Consider the following 23,823-nt stretch of genomic DNA (forward strand, 5'->3'; position numbering starts at 1 on the left):
TTGCACCCACATGCAGTCACCCACACTGCCTTACACAATCTTTTACATGTACTTACAGATACGAAAGCTAATAGTTTTCATAAACTAAAACCTAAATTAACTTACTAAAGAAAGTGGGGAACCCCAAATGTTGTTGCTCAGATGCCATGTGAAACAAGATTTTGGTTTTTATTTTAAGCAAGTCACCCACATAATTTGCATCTCTTGCACCATTGTTGTTCCTATCTGATTTTGTGCTCTCACTTTCTCTGTGTGACTACTACAGCACTAACTTTATGTCTACTAGAACCTGCATCAGCCTTTGCCAGAACCGCTCAGGGGAACTTGGAGGCATACATAACTTTTGTGATGAGTGTGCTTATTTTGTTCTGTCAGTGAAAATTACCTTTGTGGACACATTAAGAAGATAACCACTGAGTCACAGAAATGAGAACTCAAGCACACCGAAAATAACCGAATCTGCTAAAACATATCACCTTAATGGGTACTGTGAATACAGCTTGTAGTGCTGTATAGTTGTGTTGGAAAATGTTGATATTTGTAGCTTATTCTCCAAGAAATGACAACTATTTGGAGAAAATGGATCTTTGTCTACTATACCTGTCCTTGCTGCATTTGCCATCTTTGATTTGCCTCTTTGAAATGAAAGGAAACATTTTCATGGGCTTTGGTGGTGCTTAAAGAAAGGATGCCCTTCTAGTCCTTGTTCTCTCATTTGTCCTTTTGCTGATGTTATTATCACAGTTCTACTTACTTGACCCAAATCACATTCTCTGGATTAGCTGCCAATTCAAAAGAGAAAAGAGAAATAAAATATGAAAATGGTTTGATTCTTTTAATTTTTGTGTGTGAATCTATTGCTTTTGAGTGGTGGTGGATTGACAGCAAAGGAGATTGAAATAGCAGCGTGCATTTCTTCATTCTGTTTTACTATGCTTCATTCCTGACCTGGAAAAAGCCATATTTGTGGGTGAGAGGATAGTTCATTCTACATGGCTCATTCAGTCCTTGTCCTCTTTGCTGGGACTGTCATCAAGGTTGCTAATTACAGTAATCGGTTTGCGATGTGGCTACTTTTGCTCTGGGAACTGGTCAAGCTCATTTGATATAGACTATAGCGGAGCCATCAGATGGTAACAATTTTCGGCTACCTTCAGCTTGGTCTGGATATGAACCAAACAACCCACAGACCTTCCAACCCCCTCCCCCACCCCACACTTTTTTTAAAAAAAAGAGAAAAACGGTTAAAATATGTTTTGTTCTATAGTGACCTATACAAAACCAAAACAAAACAGAAAAATCCACCCCACTTTTTAAATGGGGGTTCAGATGTGTTTTCACCAAAGCTTAATTAATTTATTTTAATTGCAGGAACCTAAACCTTAATTTTTTAAGTGGTGCCTGTTTCTAGTCATCTGACTTAGTTAAATTAGAAAGGATTTCCCTTCTCCTGCCTTGAGCTGTAAAGGTTTTGTTTTTAGTGAAAAAGTCTATTTGGATATGGCTTACTCAAAAAGAACCTCATGGAAAACGTGCTTTCCTAATCTTACAAAATATTCAGCTCTTGCCATCTCGCAATTTCTCCTCAGAAGGTCTATAGAGCTTTTTGTAGCTTTCAAAGCTTTGTTTTTACTGGAATAATAAACATAGTGTAAGCAAACATTTTAAAGTTTCAGAAACTTTCCTGGGAACTCCTTCCTCCTGTGCTCGCTTCTCATCCAAGATGGCTACTTTGAAGAGAGTAGAGAGAGGACTACGGCTGTCAGATTTTTGGAAGAACAGTACCACAGAGGGAATGTGTAGAAATGGAGCCAAACAAATACTCTGGATGTAATTCCAAACTTTTGGGTGCCTAAATACAGATCCAAATATTGTGACTTGGGACCATCTCCAATAATTGGTGACTAAAAACCATTCTTTTTACACACTAAAATATAACATTTCATAGCTGTAAATTTGCACAGAAAGATTATTTCTACTGAACACATTTTAAAATTTCAAAAATGTTCAGGGGTCTTCCATCTTCTTAAGAGTGCAGTCAATATGGTTGACTCTCACAGCTTTAAAAGCTTCTTTATAACACAGTATTTAACATGCCGGTACTTTTAAGATAAAGACAATTTTTTTAAAAAAATCATTTACTCTAGTATGTTCAAATCTCACGGTGCTGCCCCTTTGTAGTTTCTCTGACGGTTTCCTAGTCACTTGTATTCCTTAAGTGCAGAAACAATGGCTCCTTCCTTTAGCCTGCCTCCAATTCCCTCAGCTCTGGCACAGAGGTGAAGAATCATTAATAAAGATGTTCCCTTGCCCGTTAGAAGGTTAGTGCCTAAGATGAACTTGGAAACCTTGAGCCTGGAAATATCTCACTTGATCATGCCAACGGGAACGTCTCCAGCTAATTATTTGTTCAGCACCAGGGTTTCTGAGCTGCCATTTAACCATGCAAATGCCTGTTTGTGCTTGTAGTAGGTGGATGTGAAAATTTTGTAGGTGCCAACCTTTGATAATTTGTCCCTAAAATTCTTCTGACTCCTTAGGGCTAGATCAGACTTTTGCATTCTGAATGCTCAACAGGCAGTAACGTGGGAGAACCATTCTCAGGGGAAGTCATCTGTGCCTTCTTCAGCACAGTTTGTATAAGGCACAAAGCGTGAGGGTTAAAAAAAATTCCAAACCCTTATTTGCTCTGATCTGATCTCTCTTTCAGTGGCAATTAGAACTAAACATGGCCTTTAAGACTCAGCATTCATCTAACAATTTCCTGTTCTGTTTCAGGAGTCTCAAAATTAAAGTGAGAGCTAAAAAACCCACAAAACTTACCTTTACCTTATTTTTCGCCATTCTAACCTAAGTTTCCACGGAAACAGGGTTGAAAAAGCCGCTGGTAGCCAGCAGGCAGCCAGCAGCTGAGAGTGAGAACTCTCCTTTGTCACTTTTCACTACTGGCTGTCTGCTGAGTACTCAAAGTGCCAGTTTGCAAAGCCACCTTGGTTTGTAAAATCTGCACTACGTTCAATTTGAGGGGGAAATAATAAATTAACCAACTCTTTTCCCCCCTTGGATTGGCACAATAAGTTCCAGGAGGGTAAATGGGCTATTGAGTTCTGATCTGTTCAGTTACACTGATACCCACATAGGAGGGGATGCGGGCTCTTGGCGGGAGATTGGATGTGGGAGGGGGTTGGGCTCTTGGCGGGAGTTTGGGTGTGGGAGGGGGTCGGGCTCTTGGAGGGAGTTTGGGTGTGGGAGGGGGTCGGGCTCTGGGAGGGAGTTTGTGTGCGGGATTTGGGCTCTAGGCTGGGGCAGGGGGGTGGGATTCAGGATGGGGGGTCAGGGAGTTGGCACTTACCTTGGACAGCTCCCGAAAGTGACTGGCACACCCCTCTGGCAGCGGCTCCTAGGTGGGGGGACCAGAGGGTCTCCATGCGCTGCTGCCTGCAGGCATCGCCCCCACAGCTCCTATTGGTGACATTCCCAGCCAATGGGAGCTGCAGAGTCGGCGCTAAGGGCGGGGGCAGCATGTGAAGTCCCCCTCCCCAGGGACCACAGGCCCAGGGACATCCCGGCCACTTCTGGACACAGCACGGAGCGAGGGCAGGCAGGAAGCCTGCCTTAGCCCCGCTGCACTGCCGTCAGCAGCTGGGGGCCCCTTTTAAATCGCCCAGGCCCTGGGGCAATTACCCCCTTTACCCTCCCCCCCCCCCCCCCATCGGCAGGCCTGTAATTGATCCTCAGTTAAATATCAAGAGTAGTGTGTGAATGGAAATGGCTTTTGACCAGAAGTAGAATAGAGCTGCTGGAAAACTGAGGGGTCTGTTTGATCAAGACCCACACAAAATAGAGATAAGGATACACAAACGGACATAATCAGAATAGACCCTTCACCCACCCAACCCAGGTGTTTTCCCCATAAATGTTTGTCTCCTTTCTTTTATGAATAACTAGAAAATAAAAGAAAAGGGAATAGATTCTGTTTAAAAAAAAAGAGAGAGAGACAGAGATACAGTTTTGAATCTTTGCATAGGGTAATGTTGTTATAAATGTTTCACAAATTCCAATGCTAATTACAGATTTTAATTGGGGGCAAAGTGCCGAAATTCTTCATGACAGCCACACAATACAGCTGCCTTCATAAACAAAACAGAACTTTGAACATATGTGAATTTTTGGCTATTATTAAATGTCTTAGAATTAAATAACTTATCACCTGTGAGAGAATAGGTGTTGACAGAGTCAGTACTGGTGTGTTTTTAAGCTTGCCTAAGGCAACATAGCTGGCATTGAAGTTAAGCTTGGCATTCTTTCACCCCCTCCCTTCTCCCTCAAGCCCAGGAGAATGCTCACTTCATCAATGAGACTTGTCTGCCAGACACAACAGAGATCCTTGAATTCACTACATTTATTTTTCAATTTTGTATTGCAGTCAGATCAACAATGCTTTGATTTAACTATATGATACACAGGTGTTAAGGGCCAAAACATATAGAGCCATTCCAGTGGCTCTGGTTCAGAATATACTATTTTTTGGTGATCCAGTAATGAGAAGCTCTATAGACTGTCTTTATGTTTGAATAAAGATATAGTTCTTCAGCTTTAAGATTTCAGAACTAAAGAAGATGCATAATAGTCAAGCATGTTTCATTATTTTTGTATCTTTCTTTTAAAATGATGTGTATATATTTTTAAAACAATTTTATATACCACATAACAATAATGTTAATGCTTTAAAAAAATCCAAAGATGAAAAAATGTAAGTCTAATTTTTTTAATCTTTTTTTTCCTCTAGCGTTTTACGATGGGATAATGAGACAGATGTCTCTCAACTGGAAGGACATTTTGACATTGTTATGTGTGCTGACTGGTAAGTACATAAAAATCATAAAACTCATGTTAGAAAAAATAGCTTTGCTGGAGTAATTGTACTGTGCTGCTTGCTGATGGCTAAGCAAAGTCAACAAATGAAGCACAAAGCCACCTTAACCTCAACAAATTAATATTCATCTCCATGTGACAGTTATAAGGTAGTCTTCTATCACACAGTAACTTCTACCACATTATTTCCCAAAGATTGATTTTGAGAAGCATTTCCATTTTCTGGAATTGCCTCTGTTTCATGCTTGACGTATCAGTAAATGGACGACTTAGGCAAATTGCAAATAATTATGGCTCAGTGAGGAACAGTCTGGAGAAAAGGGAGTTTATCAACACAAACAGCTCAATTAGCTTACTTCTTAGGAAAGATCTGACTAGTGATATAAGGGGATGAATATTTTGCTCCCCAGAAAATCTTTCCAGAGGAAAAAGATTTTCAAAATCTTTTTACATCACATTCTGTTTCTTAAATCAATTCAACAACAGTATTGATAAGCATACACTGAAAATGATGGTCACATTATTACACAGGTAAATATTGTTAATAATAAGAGAATGCTTAGTAAAAATTAGAGCACAATACTTAATTTGTGACTGAGTGGCTTCACGTTAAAATCTAATATAGGTTCTATTTAAATATATCAATAGATTTGGCTGTGGACACAGACCAATTTTTGATATTGACGGTGCAGAATCATCCTATCCTCTGAATGACTGCATGCCCACTTTCAAAACAGTGCATTCTTAATTATAAATAAAGAAAGCTAGAAAATGTAGTGCAAGTTTCAGTTAAAAAGTGGGAAGCCAATTTTAAAATAAATCTTTCCTTACATAATTTGTGTTTGTTTTTGATTCTTTAGATTGCTATAACAGAATAAAAATGTTTCTATTCTGAGGCATATCATTATTGTAAGAGTCCAAATTCTGAACATAATGACTTCACAGCATAATTGAATTCAGCAGTATTCTGTTTCTTACTAAGAAATAATTAAAAGGAAAAGGCGTGGAGGGATGGGAGAAACTGTTTATTGTCTTTCTAAACAATGCTCTTTTAAATAGGTTTCTCAGAAACATTTTCACTGTGTGTGGTGGTGGGCGGGTTGCTTTTGTTTTTTTTAAAGAAAAATAAAAAAAAATTCAGAAAAAATATCGATTTTCTTTAATAAGGGGTAAAGAGTATTTATTCATCTTTCGTCCTTTACGGCTACCTACTTCTTGGCTTGTACTGAATGCAACAGTGTTTCCTATCTCTTAGCATTTAATTTCATAAAAGTTCTTTGTTCCCAAAAAGGACAGAGATGGGTTTCTAACTAATCGCTGATAATGTGCCTCGGAGATGCATCATCTGATTAAAATAAGGAGCTAAACAACACCATATGATTTCAGCAAGTAATTTAGTAAATGCCTTCCTCACCAAATATTAGAATGGATACTCCAGGTTTCATTGCACAGATGAAGTTAATGCTGGGCAGGATTAGATCAGATTAAGTATGAAAGTCAGATCAGAGTGCTGGCGGACATGAGCAGGAGGGCAGTAGTCTTCTCGGAGGCTTAGACAGGGCTCGCATATGGATGTTCTCCAGATTATGTGGGTGAAGCAAGGTCTTGCCAAGAGATTTAGAGTTAAATTTGTTCTTCACACAAATATCAAAACAACCTGGCTGTGCCATCTCTTGTATTCTTGATACTCACACCATGTCATCCTATTTGTACTGGGGAGAATAGCAGAGGGAGCCAGACTTAAGTCATTTTTTCATTAATATTCTTGCCTAATACTCCACCCAGCCTGTTTGGAAATAGTGTATTTTCATTAGGAAACAAAGGATCATACATGACAGATAAAATACCTAATGCATTTTCAATCTCTGGGTTTTGTACATTCATTTTGAAGCATTTAAGATACAGGTAAGTGCATAAATATTTATAGATTTTTAATAAATAGCTACATGAGGGTTCATTTAAAACACAGATTTTTATAACAAATTACCTTTATATTTAGTACTCCTAGTCAAAAATGCAAATATACATCCATTCTTTAATAAGCATGAAATCACTGTAATGTTTGTCACTTTTTAAAAATCATTGATTCAATAACAGAAACCAGTAACTTATCCGATATGTTGTCAGAGTCAAAATATCATCTTTTTATTTTCATGTTTTTCTCTCCCAAAGTAAAGAATCACATCAGAATTGCTAGAGGTATTTTAGTTTTCTGAGTTTTGGGACTGCCGTTCCAGAGGAAAAGAAATCACTTTCCATAGAGTTCTTCAGGTGAAACCTAAAGTATGCAGTGATAAAAATAGATAGAATAGATTGCATTTAGACCTATCACATAGGTCACTGTCAGTCGATAAGATCTGGGATTAGAATAGAGAAATATAAAGCAAAAATCTGAGTTCAAATATTTGGTACATGGATAAAGTCTATGTCTGGTTCTCTGAATAGCTAACCAGTGGTACTGCTTGATCCCATTTACATGAAAACAAGCTTTATTCATTCCAAACCCACACTGAGGTTCAAGTAAAAATATACATGATTACAACAAGCAGCAATTTGTTTATATTCTTAAATCATTCATATATTCATATATTTACATTCAAACATTCATAAACCTTGTGTGCAGGGGTGGAAAATAAGTTATTTCCCTGAACAGACAGCCTATTAGTTCACAGCTACATTTAGTAGCCCAACTAGATTATAAAATAAATAAGAGGCAAACTGTGAAAGCTAGTTAGTTAACCATTCAGGATTTTGACAATAAAAATAGTTTCATGGTTCAGCAGTTTCTAAATAACTTGCAAAATGTCACCTTTGAGATAAAAATAAGGGGAAAAATATTGGAGAGGCCATAGCTGTGATAAAGATGCTCCTGAAAAAACATCAATATACTGGAGTATTTTACTCTTGTGTCCCTAACCTCAGGCTCTTGTGGGGGAGAAGGGGACTTCTCAGGCCCACAGGACTTTCAGTGGCACATGTCTCGGGTTGCAATAAATGCAGGCACAGGAATTGTAAAAGTGAGATTGAATAGAATAGAGGAGAGAGAAAGAGATGGGTCCACTCTGTACAGGCCACAAAGAAGACTCTTCTTAGGTTCTTGAGTGCCCCAGATTTCTGGACTTACTGAAAATACAGGATATATTATTTTCCTGATTAAGATTTTAATTAAATTTTAATTAAATGTGAAAGAGAAACCTGGGGAGGGTGAGATTGACGTCAGGGTAAAGGGAAAAATCGTTGGCCTTTCAATTTTCTGTTGTAAGCAGTTATGATTGGACTATAGGCTCAGACTAAGCATATGGGTAGTCCCATCAAAGTCAGTGAGACTAGTCCTGTGTCTAGGCACATGCATAAGTATTTGCATGATCGAAGCCTAGGGGCCCAAATCCACATTCCTTTCACTGCCAAATTTCCCCCTGAAGTCACTGAGGGTTGTGATTCTCTGGGAATGCAGGATTGAGCTCCAGTTACTGATTGACTCCATGACATTGGCGTGCACTATACTGTATTTAATATACCTCTACCCCGATATAACGCTGTCCTCGGGAGCCAAAAAATCTTACCACATTATAGGTGAAACTGCCTTATATCGAACTTGCTTTGATCTGCCGGAGTGCGCAGCCCTGCCCCCTTCTCCCCACACCCCGCCCCCGGAGCACTGCTTTACTACGTTATATCCGAATTCGTGTTATATCGGGGTGTAATATGCGCTATATTGGGGTAGAGGTGTATAAGAATTCCTTTCTACCGGAATGCAGTAAGATCTCTGTCCTTGAGTTTAGAGGAACATGTCATTGTTTATTTTAAGATTACCTTTGTACATGCATTTCAATTTCAGTGAAATCTGATGGTGTGGAAATAAGAATTTTAATTTTTTTACCTAATAAATGTTTTTCAGAGTATGACAGCTCTACAGTTGAAGCCATGCAAAAAGATAAACGACTCTATAGATTAGGTGCTGCAAATGTTTGCAAATCATGTCTGAAGTACCATCCCACTGTAAACTATCCCATTGTACTTAGCTTTTGCTGCATATGCAAAAGGAAAAAGAGAGTTGACCTGATAGCCTATAAAATATAAACATATGCCCACTGTTCAGAGGCACTAGTAATACTAAGACTCAAGAAGATGGGGTAAAGTATATCAGCCTTAACCTAGCTGAGAATTTCTTACTGTTTTTCTTTGTTGTAGCTTAGCATTACTTCCACACAGTTTTTGTGTAAGCATTTTTTCTTTTGTTTTAATGGTAGGTTTTCTTAAAAGAAAAACATGCAGAAAAAAAAGAATTGTTTTAAAAAAAATAAAAAGAAAAGAGGGAGCTGACACCAGTGGCCTATAATTTCACACAGATGTAATACAATAACCACACTGGCTAAGAGCCAGTAACCCTGCTCCAGCTTCTTTATTGCTTGGACCAAACACTTCTGTCCTGACCTGTAAAACGCTTGCTGTTCCTATTTTGGGCCTCTGCTATCAAAGACTTCCTATTACAGAAATCTGAGGCTTTTTGTTATGTGGACAAAAATCCATTAGGAGCTTGGTTAACCACTGATGAGCTAAGCCAAATTTGAAGTGCGGTGTCCAGAAATGAAAGACAAGAGCAATAGACCAGCATACCACTTAGCTCAGGAGTTCTCGCAACAATTTTTTTGGTGGCCCCAGAGTGCGCCACACTGACACTTTTTCCTAAAATTATTTATTTTTCCTAAAGTTAATAAAGTAATATGCACATATATACATCCAAATCATTGTAATTTATTTACGTAAAGTTTGGGGTGTTTTTTTGCAGACTCAATAATAAAAATACTGTAATGCACAGTTATTTCTATTCTTTACCGGACCTAACAGAATAGAAACACAAATAAGGTGCTTTGCACATTCTTGTCTTTTATTTCTTTTGCTTTTTTGATAAAAGTGGTTGTCTGTACACCAATTCTGAAGTAAATTTAAAAATGCTTTGACATAATAGAAGTCCAAACAATAATGAAAACCATATCTGGGCGTCTTGGGTCTGGGGAAGGAAGGGGACAGGAGGCATGGCTGCAGCTGGCCTGGGGCTTCTCTGGGCAGGTGTGGGGGCTTGGGGCTTCGGACGGCCTGGAGCTCCTCTGGCCAAGGGGGGTGGGCACTCTGGGCTTCAGCCAGGCTGGGGCTCCTCTGCGCAGGTGTGTGTTTGTGTGCGGGGGGGGGGGGGGGCGGGTGTGTGCTCAGGGCGGTGGGCTTGTGGCTCCAGCTACGGGAGGGGGGGGGGAATCTCAGGGCTCTAGCTGCTTGGGGGGAAGGAGCGTGGGCAGGGTGGAGTCAGGCTAGCCTCCCCAGAGAAGGGCTCCACCCGCTGCCCATGCATCTGTCACTCACCTCCTCATCCCCTCGCCCGCCACTCACCTCTGGATCCCTCCTCAGTTCCCCACCCACCACTTGCCTCCTCTTACCCCCCCACCTGCTGCTCGCCTCCTCACTCCCCTGCCACAGAGACCCCCCTGCCCGCTATGAGAAGCCCCGCTCACTGGGTGGCTCACCGCTCACCTCCTCACTCCCCCTGCTCGCCTCATCACCCTGCTGCTGGCTCACCGCTCGCCTCCCGCCTCCTCACCCCACCCCTGCTCGCAGCCAGACCCCCCTGCCCACCTCGTCACTCTGCTGCTGGCTCATTGCTTGCCTCCCGCCTCCTCACCCCACCCCCCGCTCGTTGCCCGCCTCCTCACCCTGCTGCTTTCTTGCTGCTCGCCTCCTCACCCCCACCTCCTCATTCCACCCCTGTTCACCTCCTCACTCCCCGGCTTGCAGCCAGACCTCTTCACCCTGCTGCTGACTTGCCGCTCGCCTCCTTACTCCCCTGCCCGCCGCTTGCTTCCTCACGCATCCCCCGCCAGCCGCTCACCCCCCACTCATCTCCTCACCTTGTTCCTTAAGCATTGTGTGTCCCACCTTTGTCTCCAGAGAGGCAACAGAGGGTCCTGTGGCACCTTTAAGACTAACAGAAGTATTGGGAGCATAAGCTTTCGTGGGTAAGAACCTCACTTCTTCAGATTAACACTTCTTCATTGGTGTTAATATAGAAGTTGTGTGACTTAATCCCTATGTATGGTCCAAATCCTGTGCCGGTTCAAATCCTGTGCCAGCTCATATCCATGACACAGATCCTCCAACTGCTCCTTCAGGCTTTGAGGTACTCAGAGTCTGCTCTAATGCTGAGGGGGGTAGAAGCATTCTCTGGGATGGTTGCATAACACTAACATGGCCTCCCAGTCTCTACCTTCTCCAGGGTCTGAGTAGGTGGCTCTCTGAGTAACAGATTGGCAGCCAGGGTACTAGGTTACAATGTCAGTGGAAGCTGAATCTTTAAACTATCCCAGGGGGTTATTTGGGTGGGGGGTAGCGAAGGGGCTGGGATGTGCAGATATTCCATCTTATCTGACTTTCCCAAGCAAAGATCCATCAGGGCTAAGTTTCCAACACTTACCCAAGCAATCAGAGAAGATGACTGAGATACCCACTCCTGCTTCCTTTGCCCCAGTGGGTTGCGCAGTTAGGTTATTTGGTAGTTTGCATGTAAGGAATCCATTACTTACCTGTAAACTAGGACCAGGGTCTGTGTCATTAAGAAAACTTGCAAAGATACAGTAGGGAACAGAGCTATGCAAAATGAATTTTACTTTAGGCAAACTCAGCAAAAAATCATGTTTTCACTTACTACTTTCCAAAAATAAAAACAAAATACAATAATAAAGGGAAAAAATGATGTTTTTCCCCAATGTGCTTCTCTTGTTGAAGATCTCAGCAAGTCTTATAAAGTCTTCAAGAATATGTTGGTTCAGGCTGGAAGAAAATTATTTATTTTTAAAGAAAGCTTTGGGGGGGGGGCGGTTATACACCTTTTTTATCCTTGAGACAGTTGAATTCGTGATAAACTGGTGTGCCCTGCTGTCTATCCTTCTAGTGACCTACCTGAGGTGGATGTGATTAAAACTCCCAGCAGTCACTAGAGATGTTCTCAGCAGCTTCAATGATTTTTATTTAAATGAGTGTTTGTTCAAGTATTCCAATGAAGTTAATTGAGGCTCAAGGGTAGCCATTGTAGCTACTGCAAATTATAAACAACTCAATTTTTGGCCCACCACTAGCAAGACTAATACTAGCCAACACCTGGCTACCTAAAGCCAGAATTTCAGAAGGATGGTACAAGGAAAATGTTTTTCCAGCCAAGATCTATGAGGCCCCAAATTTTTCAACAAAAGGTGCTTTATGAACTCCTTATAGCAGAAGGGGCAGTGGTTATGATGCAGAGTCTTGAGTAAGACATGTCATATTTAGGAAAAATGAGAGGATCCCGAAGGCTTGGGGATCTGTATGTAGTTATCTGCTCATAATAAGTTCCTTTAACAAGTTCTTTCTTCGATTTGTATGTGAGATTTTATAATTAAATGTTGCGGATGTCCAGTATATATACATGTTACATATTAGCTGTAAGTCCTTTCTAAACATTCAGCTTTCAGTATAAAATCCACTTTCACATCACTCGCTATCACTTTAAAAATGCAGCAGATTCTTACATGTTCTACTCCAGTGTGCAGCCACATGAAAGAAGTTGGGGCCCAGTCACTGGAAATGTACTAGTCCTAACGCCAGACAGAATGACCACAAACAGGATAGTGTGAGAGAAAGGGAATTGTCTCCCTCATTCCATCCCCAGCATTTGCATTGTTCATATGTGCGATTTTGGATTCACTCACGTGAAGAAAACTCATGTGGCTACTTCTGAAGCTTTAAAAGCTTTGTTTCTCTTGATGGTGCTTTTGTGGCTTCAAAATAGTCCACAAGCTTTCATGCCTCTGACAAGCAATTCTAGAGGCATCCCACAAATTCTGTAAAATTCTGGAGCTTGCCCTTCGGGCCCAACCCCAGTGTAGTCTGACTGAACCATACTTAACTCATTGAATCAGGAACAGACTCTTCAGCCTCTCAGACAAACAGTGAATTCTTAATTTACTGCATCTCCTCTACTGAATTCTAATAAAACCTTTAAGAGTGGGGCTAATGGCTGCAGGGATTGGTAATGGGAAGTGATAGTTTTGTCACTTCTCAGATGCTCAGCCTCAGGCGTTGTTCTGAATTTCACTACTACCTGCAGCTCTATTTCTGCAGAATTTAAGCTTTCATTTTTTAAAAAGGACAATATTAGAAATTGAAGGCCTAAGGTATCTAAGGTACTTTTACGGTCTCCATTACAGTAGTATCTGGAAAAAGAAGAACAGGAGGACTTGTGGCACCTTAGAGACTAACAAATTTATTAGAGCATAAGCTTTCGTGGACTACAGCCCACTCCTTCGGATGCATATAGGTATCTGGGCCCCTCATAATCTTTTATGTATTTATTTTCACAACACCCCTGTAAAGTAAGGAAGTTTTACAGAGAGACAAAGGTTCAGGTTCTCAAACGCATTTAACTCCCTAAGTCTTTGTCTACACAGTAATTAAATATCTATGGCTGGCCTGGTTCAGCTGACACCAGCTCATGGGACTGTAAAATTGCTGTGTAGACATTCTGGCTCGGGCTGGATTCTGTGTAGACATTCTGGCTCTGGATCCCACAAGGCGGGGGAGGTCTAAGAGCTCGTGCTCCAGCCCAAGCCCTGAGGTCTACATAACAATTTTTAGCCCTGCAGTCCGAGCCTGTGAGCCCGAGTCAGCTGACCCAGGCCAGCTGCAGCTGCGCTGTGGGTCTTTTGTTCCAATGTAGACGTACACTTTGTAACTCCCAAGGTCACATAAAAAGGCTGGGGCACAGTAGCGAATTGAACCCAGGTCTCGATCCCAGGTCCCTAACCAGTGGATCGTAATTCCGCTCTATCCTTCCTCTAAGTCAGGCACCCAAATACTAATCTAACCTGATTTTCCAAATGCTTGGCACATCTAGAAATCAGGCCACTTTATGTACCCGCTTTTTGGGTACATAATAGATGTGAAAGTTATAGCCAAAGTTCCTAGTGCTGAGAGTTTTGAAGAAAACTCTTCATATGGGAACTAATTCAGGACTGTCTGCCTGTATCTTCAGACACAGAAGTAATGACTCTGAAAGCTTTGTGAACTGCCCTCTTCATCTCAATGGGGTGTTGACTCTGAAGCCTAATGATGATTTTACTGTCATCTTTATTAACTATGTTATTATTGATAATTTTAGCAGAAGTATCTAGCTAATCTGGGATTGTGGGCAGAGTATAGGGTCATAGATGGTGTCTGAGTACAGTGCCATCATTTTTTATTATCTTTCCTGCACCCTCTCTAATTTTTCAACTCGTCTGTTGTAGAAAAGGTTCAGAAAAGGGCAACTAAAATGATTAAGGGTTTGGAATGGGTCCCATATGAGGAGAGATAAAAGAGGCTAGGACTCTTCAGCTTGGAAAAGAGGAGACTAAGGGGGGATATGATAGAGGTATATAAAATCATGAGTGATGTGGAGAAAGTAGATAAGGAAAAGTTATTTACTTATTCCCATAATACAAGAACTAGGGGTCATCAAATGAAATTAATAGGCAGCAGGTTTAAAACAAATACAAGGAAGTTCTTCTTCACGCAGCGCACAGTCAACTTCTGGAACTCCTTATCTGAGGAGGTTGTGAAAGCTAGGACTATAACAGAGTTTAAAAGAGAACTAGATAAATTCATGGTGGTTAAGTCCATTAATGGCTATTAGCCAGGACGGGTAAGGAATGGTGTCCCTAGCCTCTGTCTGTCAGAGGGTGGAGATGGATGGCAGGAGAGAGATCACTTGATCATTGCCTGTTAGGTTCACTCCCTCTGGGGCACCTGGCATTGGCCACTGTTGGTAGACAGGATACTGGGCTAGATGCACCTTTGGTCTGACCCGGTACGGCCTTTCTTATGTTCTTATGTTCTTAATCATTTCCTCCTGCAGGGAGTTGGATGGAACTTCAGTAAAGTTGCAGAAATTAGTTAAAATTGTTGAAATTGGGAGGAAAAAAATAACATTTTCTGTGACCTGCCTGACATAGTTCTTTAGACAGGAGCCTTTCCTATCTAGGTCACCAATATGAATGCAGGCCAGGTTAGTAATGATTGTAAAACATTACGGTCTGAGGGCCATTCATGGGCCATGGGAATTGCACGTGCAGTCTCAGTTAATCTCTAATACACAGCTATCTACAGATACCCAGTATGAGTGATTGGCACCCTTTTTGGCTATCTCAACACATACGCTAAGGAATTAATGGGCATGCAGAATGAAGTGCCTCTCAGCTTTAGGGGTAGCACCTTGTGGGGAAGCTGTCTTTGCTGTACCCATTCTGTGGGTAAATAGAGGACTCCAGTCTTGAGATATGACAATTCTGCACTGACTGTCTCTTTGTTATGTTTGAACAGTCCCTGTCACAATGGGGCGCTGGCCTCTAGAAGCTACTGTAGCATAAATAAATAAATTAATTAAATAAACTGTCTATAAATATTTTTAAAGAAAAGGGAAAACGCCTGTAAGAGTAGGACACTAAATGCAATGTAGAGTAAACTTAAAAAACAAACCAATCCTCTACTTGGTAGTCAGACCTTTCTATACAAAAAAGTATGTGAAATGCTAACCTGGCATTACAGTATATTGATCCTGATTTCTGATATCTGAGCTGTTAAAAGACTAGTGTATACGATCAGTAAATTCCTGTCATATAAAGAACTCTTTCATACCAACATTTTGGCTTTAGCTTTAGATAACATTTGTTGCAAGCTTCAGTTATGTTTGTTTGTTTGTTTTCTATTAAAAAGTACATGAATTAGAAGGCAATTTAGACCTCAGTTCCTCCTTTTCAGCATTGTGTAAACATATGTAATTAGCCTTGTACTTATCTGCATTAGTATCATTAGAATTGAAAACCCATTTTAATCTGGATTCTGTTCTCTTCTCAATGTCAGCCTGTTTCTGGACCGGTACAGAGCTAGCCTTGTTGATGCAATAAAGAGATTACTCCAACCCAGTGTAAGTATGTTTCTATTTTCTCCTGAACACTGGCTTCAGAATAATTAGTCTGTGCACAATGATTGAGGGAGTAATGGAATGGCAGGATTAATGTCATGTAATACTTTAATACTTATTATGTCCAACTTCAATTGAGTCTTCTAATCTATCAGATTCTTTCCTAATCATAAACTAGGAAACTTCTTATACTTGGCCTTCTGATAAGGAACACAGTGGGTAGTAAAATAAATGAAACCGCTTCAAAGATAGCATGAGATTATTTTTATCAAAGCGTTTCTTGAGTATTTTCCTTTGATAACAATGTCTTCATATTAAAGTAAAAGTACAATATTGAAAGTTTTTATGTTAGCTTCTGTCATTTATAATCCCTTCAAGAGTAACCTTTGCCACTGTGTATATATTTATTGTGAAAGAACATTTTTCTTTTCATTTCTGTTTATATTAAATGAATAAAACCGTTAAATATATCTATAGCACACAACTTGTTTTTTTCATGAAATAAGCCATGTATTTACATACTATAAATGCTAGGGCAAATTAAAGTGAAGCACTGTATGAAATGCTACACATATTTCTACATTTATTTATGTGGGTGAGGAAATTGCTCTGTACATATAAAAGCTTAGTCTGCCAGGCTGTTATACTAAACTAGGAAGACCTAGACTCAAAAGGAGGAATTAATATGCATATACTTAAAATAAACTTTAATCTCAAGAATTAAAAGCCCCAGTTCTACAATATAAAATGTACATGGTGAATGCTTTCCATAGGCATTCAAAACAGGATCTAACTGCTTGCATTTAACATGCTAATCTTCCATAAGGGAAACCTCCCATTTTAACATGAAAACCAATGCATGTGAACAAGGCTTTTTCTAAACTGTATTTTAAAAACTCTATTCTGCTTATTTTTCATATTACAAACAATTTCCTCTATTAAAAAAATAGACACATAGACACAGACCCGATAAGACGTAAGAAAGTCAATAATTTTAGTCACATAAGTAATCCCATTCACTTCTAAGAGTGACTGGGGTTCTATTTTTGGCTTTGTCACAGACTTCCTTGGTGACCTAGGGCAAGTAATTTAGGACAAAATTGTTGTACTGCATGTAAACCAGTGGGGCTGTGTGTCCAGGGGCAGAGGAGGAATGTGATCACTGTGAAAACATTGGACTGTCTGCAATATGAGCACTCTCTACCTAGTGAGGCCAGATCTGTTGGTGGCATGGAAGGATGATCATTGCTTTGTCCTCTCCCTGCCCCTTCTGGGGAAGCTAGCATTGCTAGCCTTAGTGTCTGGTCCCTGCATGAGTGTACAAAGTAAGGGGCAGGAGCTCTTTTTTACCCGCTGCCCCAGTTTTGTGCACCTGCCTAGGTTCTGATCACAGTGTATCCCTTAACCTCTCTCTTTGTGTCTCAGTTTCCTATGTATAACATGGGGATAATACTACTTACCTCAAAGGGATGTTGTGAGGTTTAACTCATGATGGGTCCAGTTCAGCAAAGCATTTAAGCATGTACTTAACCCCATTCCTGTTCAGCAAAGCATTTATGCGAAATCTCAAATTCCACTGAGCCAATGGGACTTTTACACATGCTGAATAGGAAAGGACAGAAGCATGTGCTTACATGCTTGACTTAGTCATCATTCTAAACAATGTTATTTACATGTAAAGAAAAACAAAATGAACAATTAATTCTTTCATCAGTTATAATAATTAATAATTAATATTGTAGCCCTAAAATATGAGTCTAATGCACAAGCTACCATGGCATTTCACAGGTTTTCTTTAAGTTCAGTATTACCCTTTCTCTTAAGTCCCTTATATTAATTAGTCTGTTTCAACCAAGAAAACCACCATTTATTTATAGTTTATGTGTGGCTAAGCTGATAAAGACTCAATTCAGAATTACATCTACCTGAAAAAATAATAGCATCCAGGTGAACCAGCAGCACATATCAGAGATACAAGAGTTTCATGTTGTATGTTAAGCCATATATCATCACATTATTCCTTCTATAACTTTTAATAAAGGACTTCAGGGAGAATAATGGACAATAAAGCTAAAATGAAAATTGAGGTAAGCACAAAATATGGGTATCCCTGTTAAACAGACTGAAGGGGGAATTCAGCATAAGCAATAAATCCTAATTTACCTTTTAGAAAAAGTCTTTCCCCTTCCTTTGTGAAATCCCCTGGCATTTCCTGGTTCATTAAGCACATCCCAAGATCCCTCATTCTTTGATAATACTTATATTAGAAGATTCATGGTATCAGTCATTCACAGAATGATGCATTTTGGGACATCTTTAATATTGTTGAGAAATACCAGCAGATTCCATGGAGTGGGAAGGAGAATGTTTTTTTTAAAATTCATGGTTTTTGGATGATAAAACATAGACTAACATAACCCATTCTGAGTTTAGCTAACTCTCCCAAAAATCCTTTTCCATACTTGGATCCAGATGGTAGTCCCTTTTGTCTATTTGGAAATGAGAACTACAATGAAGAGCCATAGATAAGGCACAACGGCACATAATAATTATACAATAAATTATTTCCTTGCTGTTGGAATTCAGTTATAAGAAGGACATTCTGTAGCACATTGTAACAGAGGGAAAACCAGAAACAAATATGAGGAGTTTGATCAGCAAATTGTGTTCCATACAGCAATGCTACATATTTTATAATCAACTTCTCATTGATAATAGAATGGTTTACAAATGGCTGTGTGAGACCAATTCCTTAGCAACACAGATATCAGGCACTGGAAGTCAAGGATGTAATGTAAACCGGCATTATTCGTACTTAAATACTATCTTTAAACTGCAACCAACAAGTTGTCTTTCAAATTCTGATTTAGAGGGCTGGGGTATAAGTAGGGTACACCAAGAAAAGCTACAGATTTATGGGTGCTGCAATATTGAAAAGCCAAAGAACCTGCATTGCTGCAGAATTGTTAAGAATTCAGGAATCTTGTAGAATTTATGTTGTTTTACTTCAGAAACTAACCACAACTTACCGCATGATTTCAAGACCCCTGGTTATATCTTAAAACCACTATGAATGTAAATTAATTAACTCAGGGCATAATTCTTCTTTACACTAAGGCCACTTTGCACTACTCTGGCAGTGTAAAGTGGCCATAAATTACATTTACACTTACTTCAAAGCCCTTTAGCAGTGCCAGAGCAGTGTAAAGTGGCCACAGTGTGACTGAGAATTAGGATATGTCTCTACTTAAAATGCTACAGTGGGTGTAGTCCACCTCCCCAAAAGATGATAGCTAGCTCAAGGGAAGAATTCTTCCACTGACCTTGCACTGTCTACACCAGGGGTTAGGTCGGCATAGTTGCATCTCTCAGGGGTGTGGATTTTTCACACCCAAGAGATATAGCTTTGCTGATGCTAGTTTTCAGTGTAGACTAGGTCTTAGGCTCTCAGTTTTTATGTTGGCAAATTTCTTTTGAATTGATAGGTTTTAATTTAATGCCAATAAACAGCTTTATTTTACCACTTTTTTTTTGCTTGCATTGAAATATGTTTTTAATTTCACTGTCAGAACATTTATTTGCTTGTAAATTTCCTTAATAACATGGCAGTTATTTAGGCTCTGATCCAGCAATGGTCTGTTCCTGTGGAGCCCCAGTGAAGTCCATGGAACTCTATGTCAATGTGAGGTTCTGCCTGAACAGAGCAGGCAGGCTTGGGACCTTAATAACTAGTGACATATAAACCAGTAATTAGTTACTGGGACAGTCATCTTGAAAATCACACTTCTGTCTTGTTTTTATCTACTTGCATTACAGTAACACCTAAGATCATTAGAACTGAAAGAGATTAGAGAGGCGGAAATATTTTTTCAATTTTTTCAATTTTTCACTTCTTGCATTTGCTAGCACTTTGGTCCTAATTCAGGAAAACATTTAAGCAAGTGCTTAACTTTAAACGCACTTCTTGAATTGGGGCTTTTGCATCTAACTAATTTCCCTTCTTCCCCTATATGATCAGTCAATTCCCATTGTTGTTTTTGTTTAGGAATAGAAGAGAGAAAAACATTTTTTTTTTAATTAGCAGGAGGGCTCAGGTCATTTTATCTAAAGCTACTTTTTAACCCATTTTTAAAAATTGCTTAGATTTCAAGATTATAGTGTTCTTTTAGTAGACCAAAGAACAAAGTTGTTATTGGTCTAACAAAGCAATTAACCACAATACCTACCTGTTTTGAAGGGATTACTCTAGTTATAATCCTAATCAATGATTTGTTGTAGCATTTATAAGTTAAGGACCAGATGCTCCGCTAGACTAAATTGAGATAGACACATTGAAATCAATTGAGCTATCCTGATTTACACCAGGGGGAGCTTTGGCCTGAAAAGTCAAATGTACCATGATTTAGATAAAATGTCATTCACATTTTTGAAGTTGTAATGTGTGCTACAACTTTTCAACCCAATTCAGATAGGTTTTTAATATGGTGTTCAGTTCTAATATGTTCATTCTAATACATTTTTTCTGATTTAATTTGAAAGGGATTAGTCGACATAGAATGTGAAAGGGAGTGTCTTCATAGAAAGCTGAGTCTAATTTTAAACTGTACTGATAGCATTATTGTGTGAGTATTGCATTCTCATAAAAATTGCTGGAATGTGGGCTGAGGGAAACAGTATGTTGGGGTCTGGCTGTGGCCAGTCCTCCATACAAGAGGTTCTGCCTTCCTTTCCATGTGCCAGCTAGTGTGTTCTGCGGTCAGCAGGCTCAGACCCTGAGTGGAGGAAGTGCTTTGTAAACAGTACCCCAGTGGTGAAGGACCTCAAGAAGATAATGAGTTCCAAAGAGTGTCCCTGTCTTCTGTAACATGGAGCATTAGCAGGGTGCGGAGATCTTCAGTTGAAGACCCCCCCCCCCCCCCCCGAAGAGAAGACTATTTAAATTTGTGACATTGAAGAGTGTCATGTGATGCTAAAACTTTAGGAAGGTTTGGCACATTTCACTCTGATTGTGCATTTCCTTTTGTTTAATGTTTTACATCATAATCTGGGCTCATATTCTAAACTAACTTTGCCGAAGCAATTCCACTGACTTTCTCTGCACCCAGTTACACCTTATTATTAGTCATGGAATAATAGAAAAAGTTTTAAAAGACTTCTTAGGTCCACTAGCCCATCTCTTGCTGATTGAGGATTATTCCTTACAGTACATTTTCTAGTGCACTGTCAGATCTAATCTGAACTCTCTCCAGAGTTGGGGCAGTCACTCCTTAACTTGGGAGACTATTTACTGTTTTGTAGACCTCACTGTGAGGATGTTTCCTTGATATCTGACCTAAACATTCCTTTTCTTAATTTCATCCCCTTATTCCTACTTATACCTTAACATACTATGCTAAAAAATTTCCTCCTTAGTATATATTTAAACCCTTTAAATATTTGTAGACATCGTTCTTGTTCATCTTATTTGTCACATAGCCTAGCTAACCATTTATCAGTCCTTCCAGCTGTTCCCCTCACCACCACTACCCCCTCTCTTCTGAACTCTTCGAGTTTCTGGTAATGTGGTTCCCAGAACTAAATCCTAAGTATCAGGGTTGCCTAGAGTTGTAGAAAGAGAGGAAAAATAGTCAGTGGCTAGGGCACTATCCTAGTCCATAGGAGACCTAAAGTCAAGTTCCTACTCTGCCACACACTTCATGTGCAACTTTGGGCAGGTCACCTCGGCTCTCTGTGCTTCGGTTCCCCCCTCTGTAAAAAGGGAATACCTTGTGGGGTGTTAGAGGATAAATACATTTTTATTTATTTTATATATGTGAGGTACCACCTTAGCTATCTATTTAGATAGAAACTTCATTTCCATGATGTGTTGTCTCTGAATATGTGTGTATGCATCCCAAAGTTACATGAGCCACATTACACTGCAAGCACATATCTAATTTGATGTCCACTATCACTATTAAGTATCTTTCAGTGTTACAGCTTTCCAGGATCCTTCCATTCTCTTTAATTGTTCTGACCACTTTTCCCCCAGACATACTAGCATACATTTCTCAAGCTGATTATCAATTTGTTATGTTCTGCTCTTTTTTCTAACTTATCTAGATCTCCATATATTATTTCTTTGTCTCCTTGGTGATTACTGCACCCACCTCTCAATTTAGCATCATCTGTGAATTTCATTAACATGCTTTTTAACCTCCCATTAGTATCAATGTTAAATAAAACAGGACCTACCACTGAATCTTGTGGCACCCAAACAAATACCTTCCTTCAATTCAATACATTGTTGTTTAATGTTAACCTTTGTTTACAGTGATTCAGCCAGTTTTCATTACATGTGACAGAATTCATATTGAGCCAATTTGAATTAATTTTGTAAGCAAGATTTCAAGAGATGCTTTTGCAAGTGCCATAGCCTCTGGACTAAAATTTAGTGTTGCTGTGGGGGCGGAGGAAGAGTGTCTAAAATCCATCACGACAGAGTAAAGTCTTTTGTGTTCTCTTTATACAAAAGGATGAACAAAAATTTGGACCTTATTGTATTGCCCAGACATGAAAAATGGTCAGATCATCTTGAATGATTCAACGTTTCTATGCATGAACATTTTTGTTGGCAGTATTGTTGTAGCCTTGTTGGTCCAGGATATTAGAGACAAGGTGAGTGAGGTAATATTTTTAATTAGACCAAGCTCTTGAGCTTACACAGAGCTCGTCTTCAGGTCTGGGAAAGGTCCTAGGGACTAGAGGTCCTTTCCCAGACCTGAAAAAGAGCTCTATGTAAGCTTGAAAGCTTGCTCCTTTCACCCACAAAAGTTGGTCCAATTAAAGATATTACTTCACCGATCTTGTCTCTCTGTATGAACAGTAAGCTGTGTTTGAAATGTGATTTGCAGATATTGGGCCAAATTGTTGAGGTGCACAGGTGGTGTAAAGTACATATTTTTATATAAAGATTGAGTCTGATTCTCCTCTAACTTCTGCTGTTGTACACATTTACACTGTTGTAATTCCAAAGGGCTATTCCTAATTTACCCGGATATAAGAGAGAGGAAAATCACTCCCGGTGTTTGTATGATGCCTTGCTAAATCAAACTGATGGATTTTGCACTGTATGTATGTGATAAATGATTTTTCTGTGTTTTATTTAAATAACATAGAGTAACAGGTATTGTGTGAAAAGGACCAAATTTATGGCAAATGGCCATTTTCAGATGAAAATGTTTATTTGCGGTCTTCTATTTTGCAGCCCTTTAATCACAGAAATCATGCACATTCTGAATAGTTAGTTTTATGAATACTATATAAATGCTTTTCCCAGGGAAAAAATACTTTTTCAGCAGGAATATATTAAAAGATTAGTCAGGGGTATGTTATATCTGGTTCCTTTCCAATTTTAAAAATGTGTAAATTCTCGTTTTAATGTTCTAGGGGAAAGCAATGGTATTTGCTCCACTCAGAGGGAATACTTTAAACCAGTTTTGCAATCTAGCTGAAAAAGCTGGTTTCTCTGTCCAAAGACATGAAAATTATGATGAACATATTTCGAACTTCCACTCCAAGGTTAGTTTTCTGCTTGTGTTAGATAACACTTTAATCCGCATTGCATTTTGAAGAGATCATGGTCCTTTTGGCAGGTAACCTAAATGTTTGATTAAAGTACTCCTTAGGTGTGCTGTTTCTGAACAGCTATTTGGTATCTGATTATTTTGTGCGGTAGAACCATCCTTTATCTTTGCCTGTCTAGAAGAGTTTTACAGAAGCATCTCCTGTTTACCCTTTTTGTATAACCAGTCTTTTCATTCAGAGGAGTCTAATTTATGGGATCCATTTCTTATTTTTATTTGTTGGTTAGTCACCTATGTATATCTGGCAAACTAACATTTACATTTTAATAAAAAGCTTTCAACTTTTAACTAGGTTAAATACTGAAATAAATAGGAGGTGAATGTCTAATTGTATCATATCAT

The 23,823-nt window shown here is 39.4% G+C and overlaps 1 protein-coding gene across 1 annotated transcript in view; it reads left to right on the forward strand.

Annotated features, from left to right (window-relative positions):
• CAMKMT (calmodulin-lysine N-methyltransferase) overlaps positions 1-23,823 on the forward strand; it is a 385,956-nt gene that overhangs the window by 353,225 nt on the left and 8,908 nt on the right. Inside the window, exons 8-10 of the mRNA XM_005296113.4 lie at positions 4,790-4,864; positions 15,796-15,859; positions 23,285-23,416. Coding sequence (XP_005296170.1) covers positions 4,790-4,864; positions 15,796-15,859; positions 23,285-23,416 — 271 coding nt within the window. The remainder of the gene's footprint in view (positions 1-4,789; positions 4,865-15,795; positions 15,860-23,284; positions 23,417-23,823) is intronic.

This window comes from Chrysemys picta, chromosome 3, assembly GCF_011386835.1.
Source record: "Chrysemys picta bellii isolate R12L10 chromosome 3, ASM1138683v2, whole genome shotgun sequence".
NCBI classification, from domain to species: Eukaryota; Metazoa; Chordata; order Testudines; family Emydidae; genus Chrysemys; species Chrysemys picta.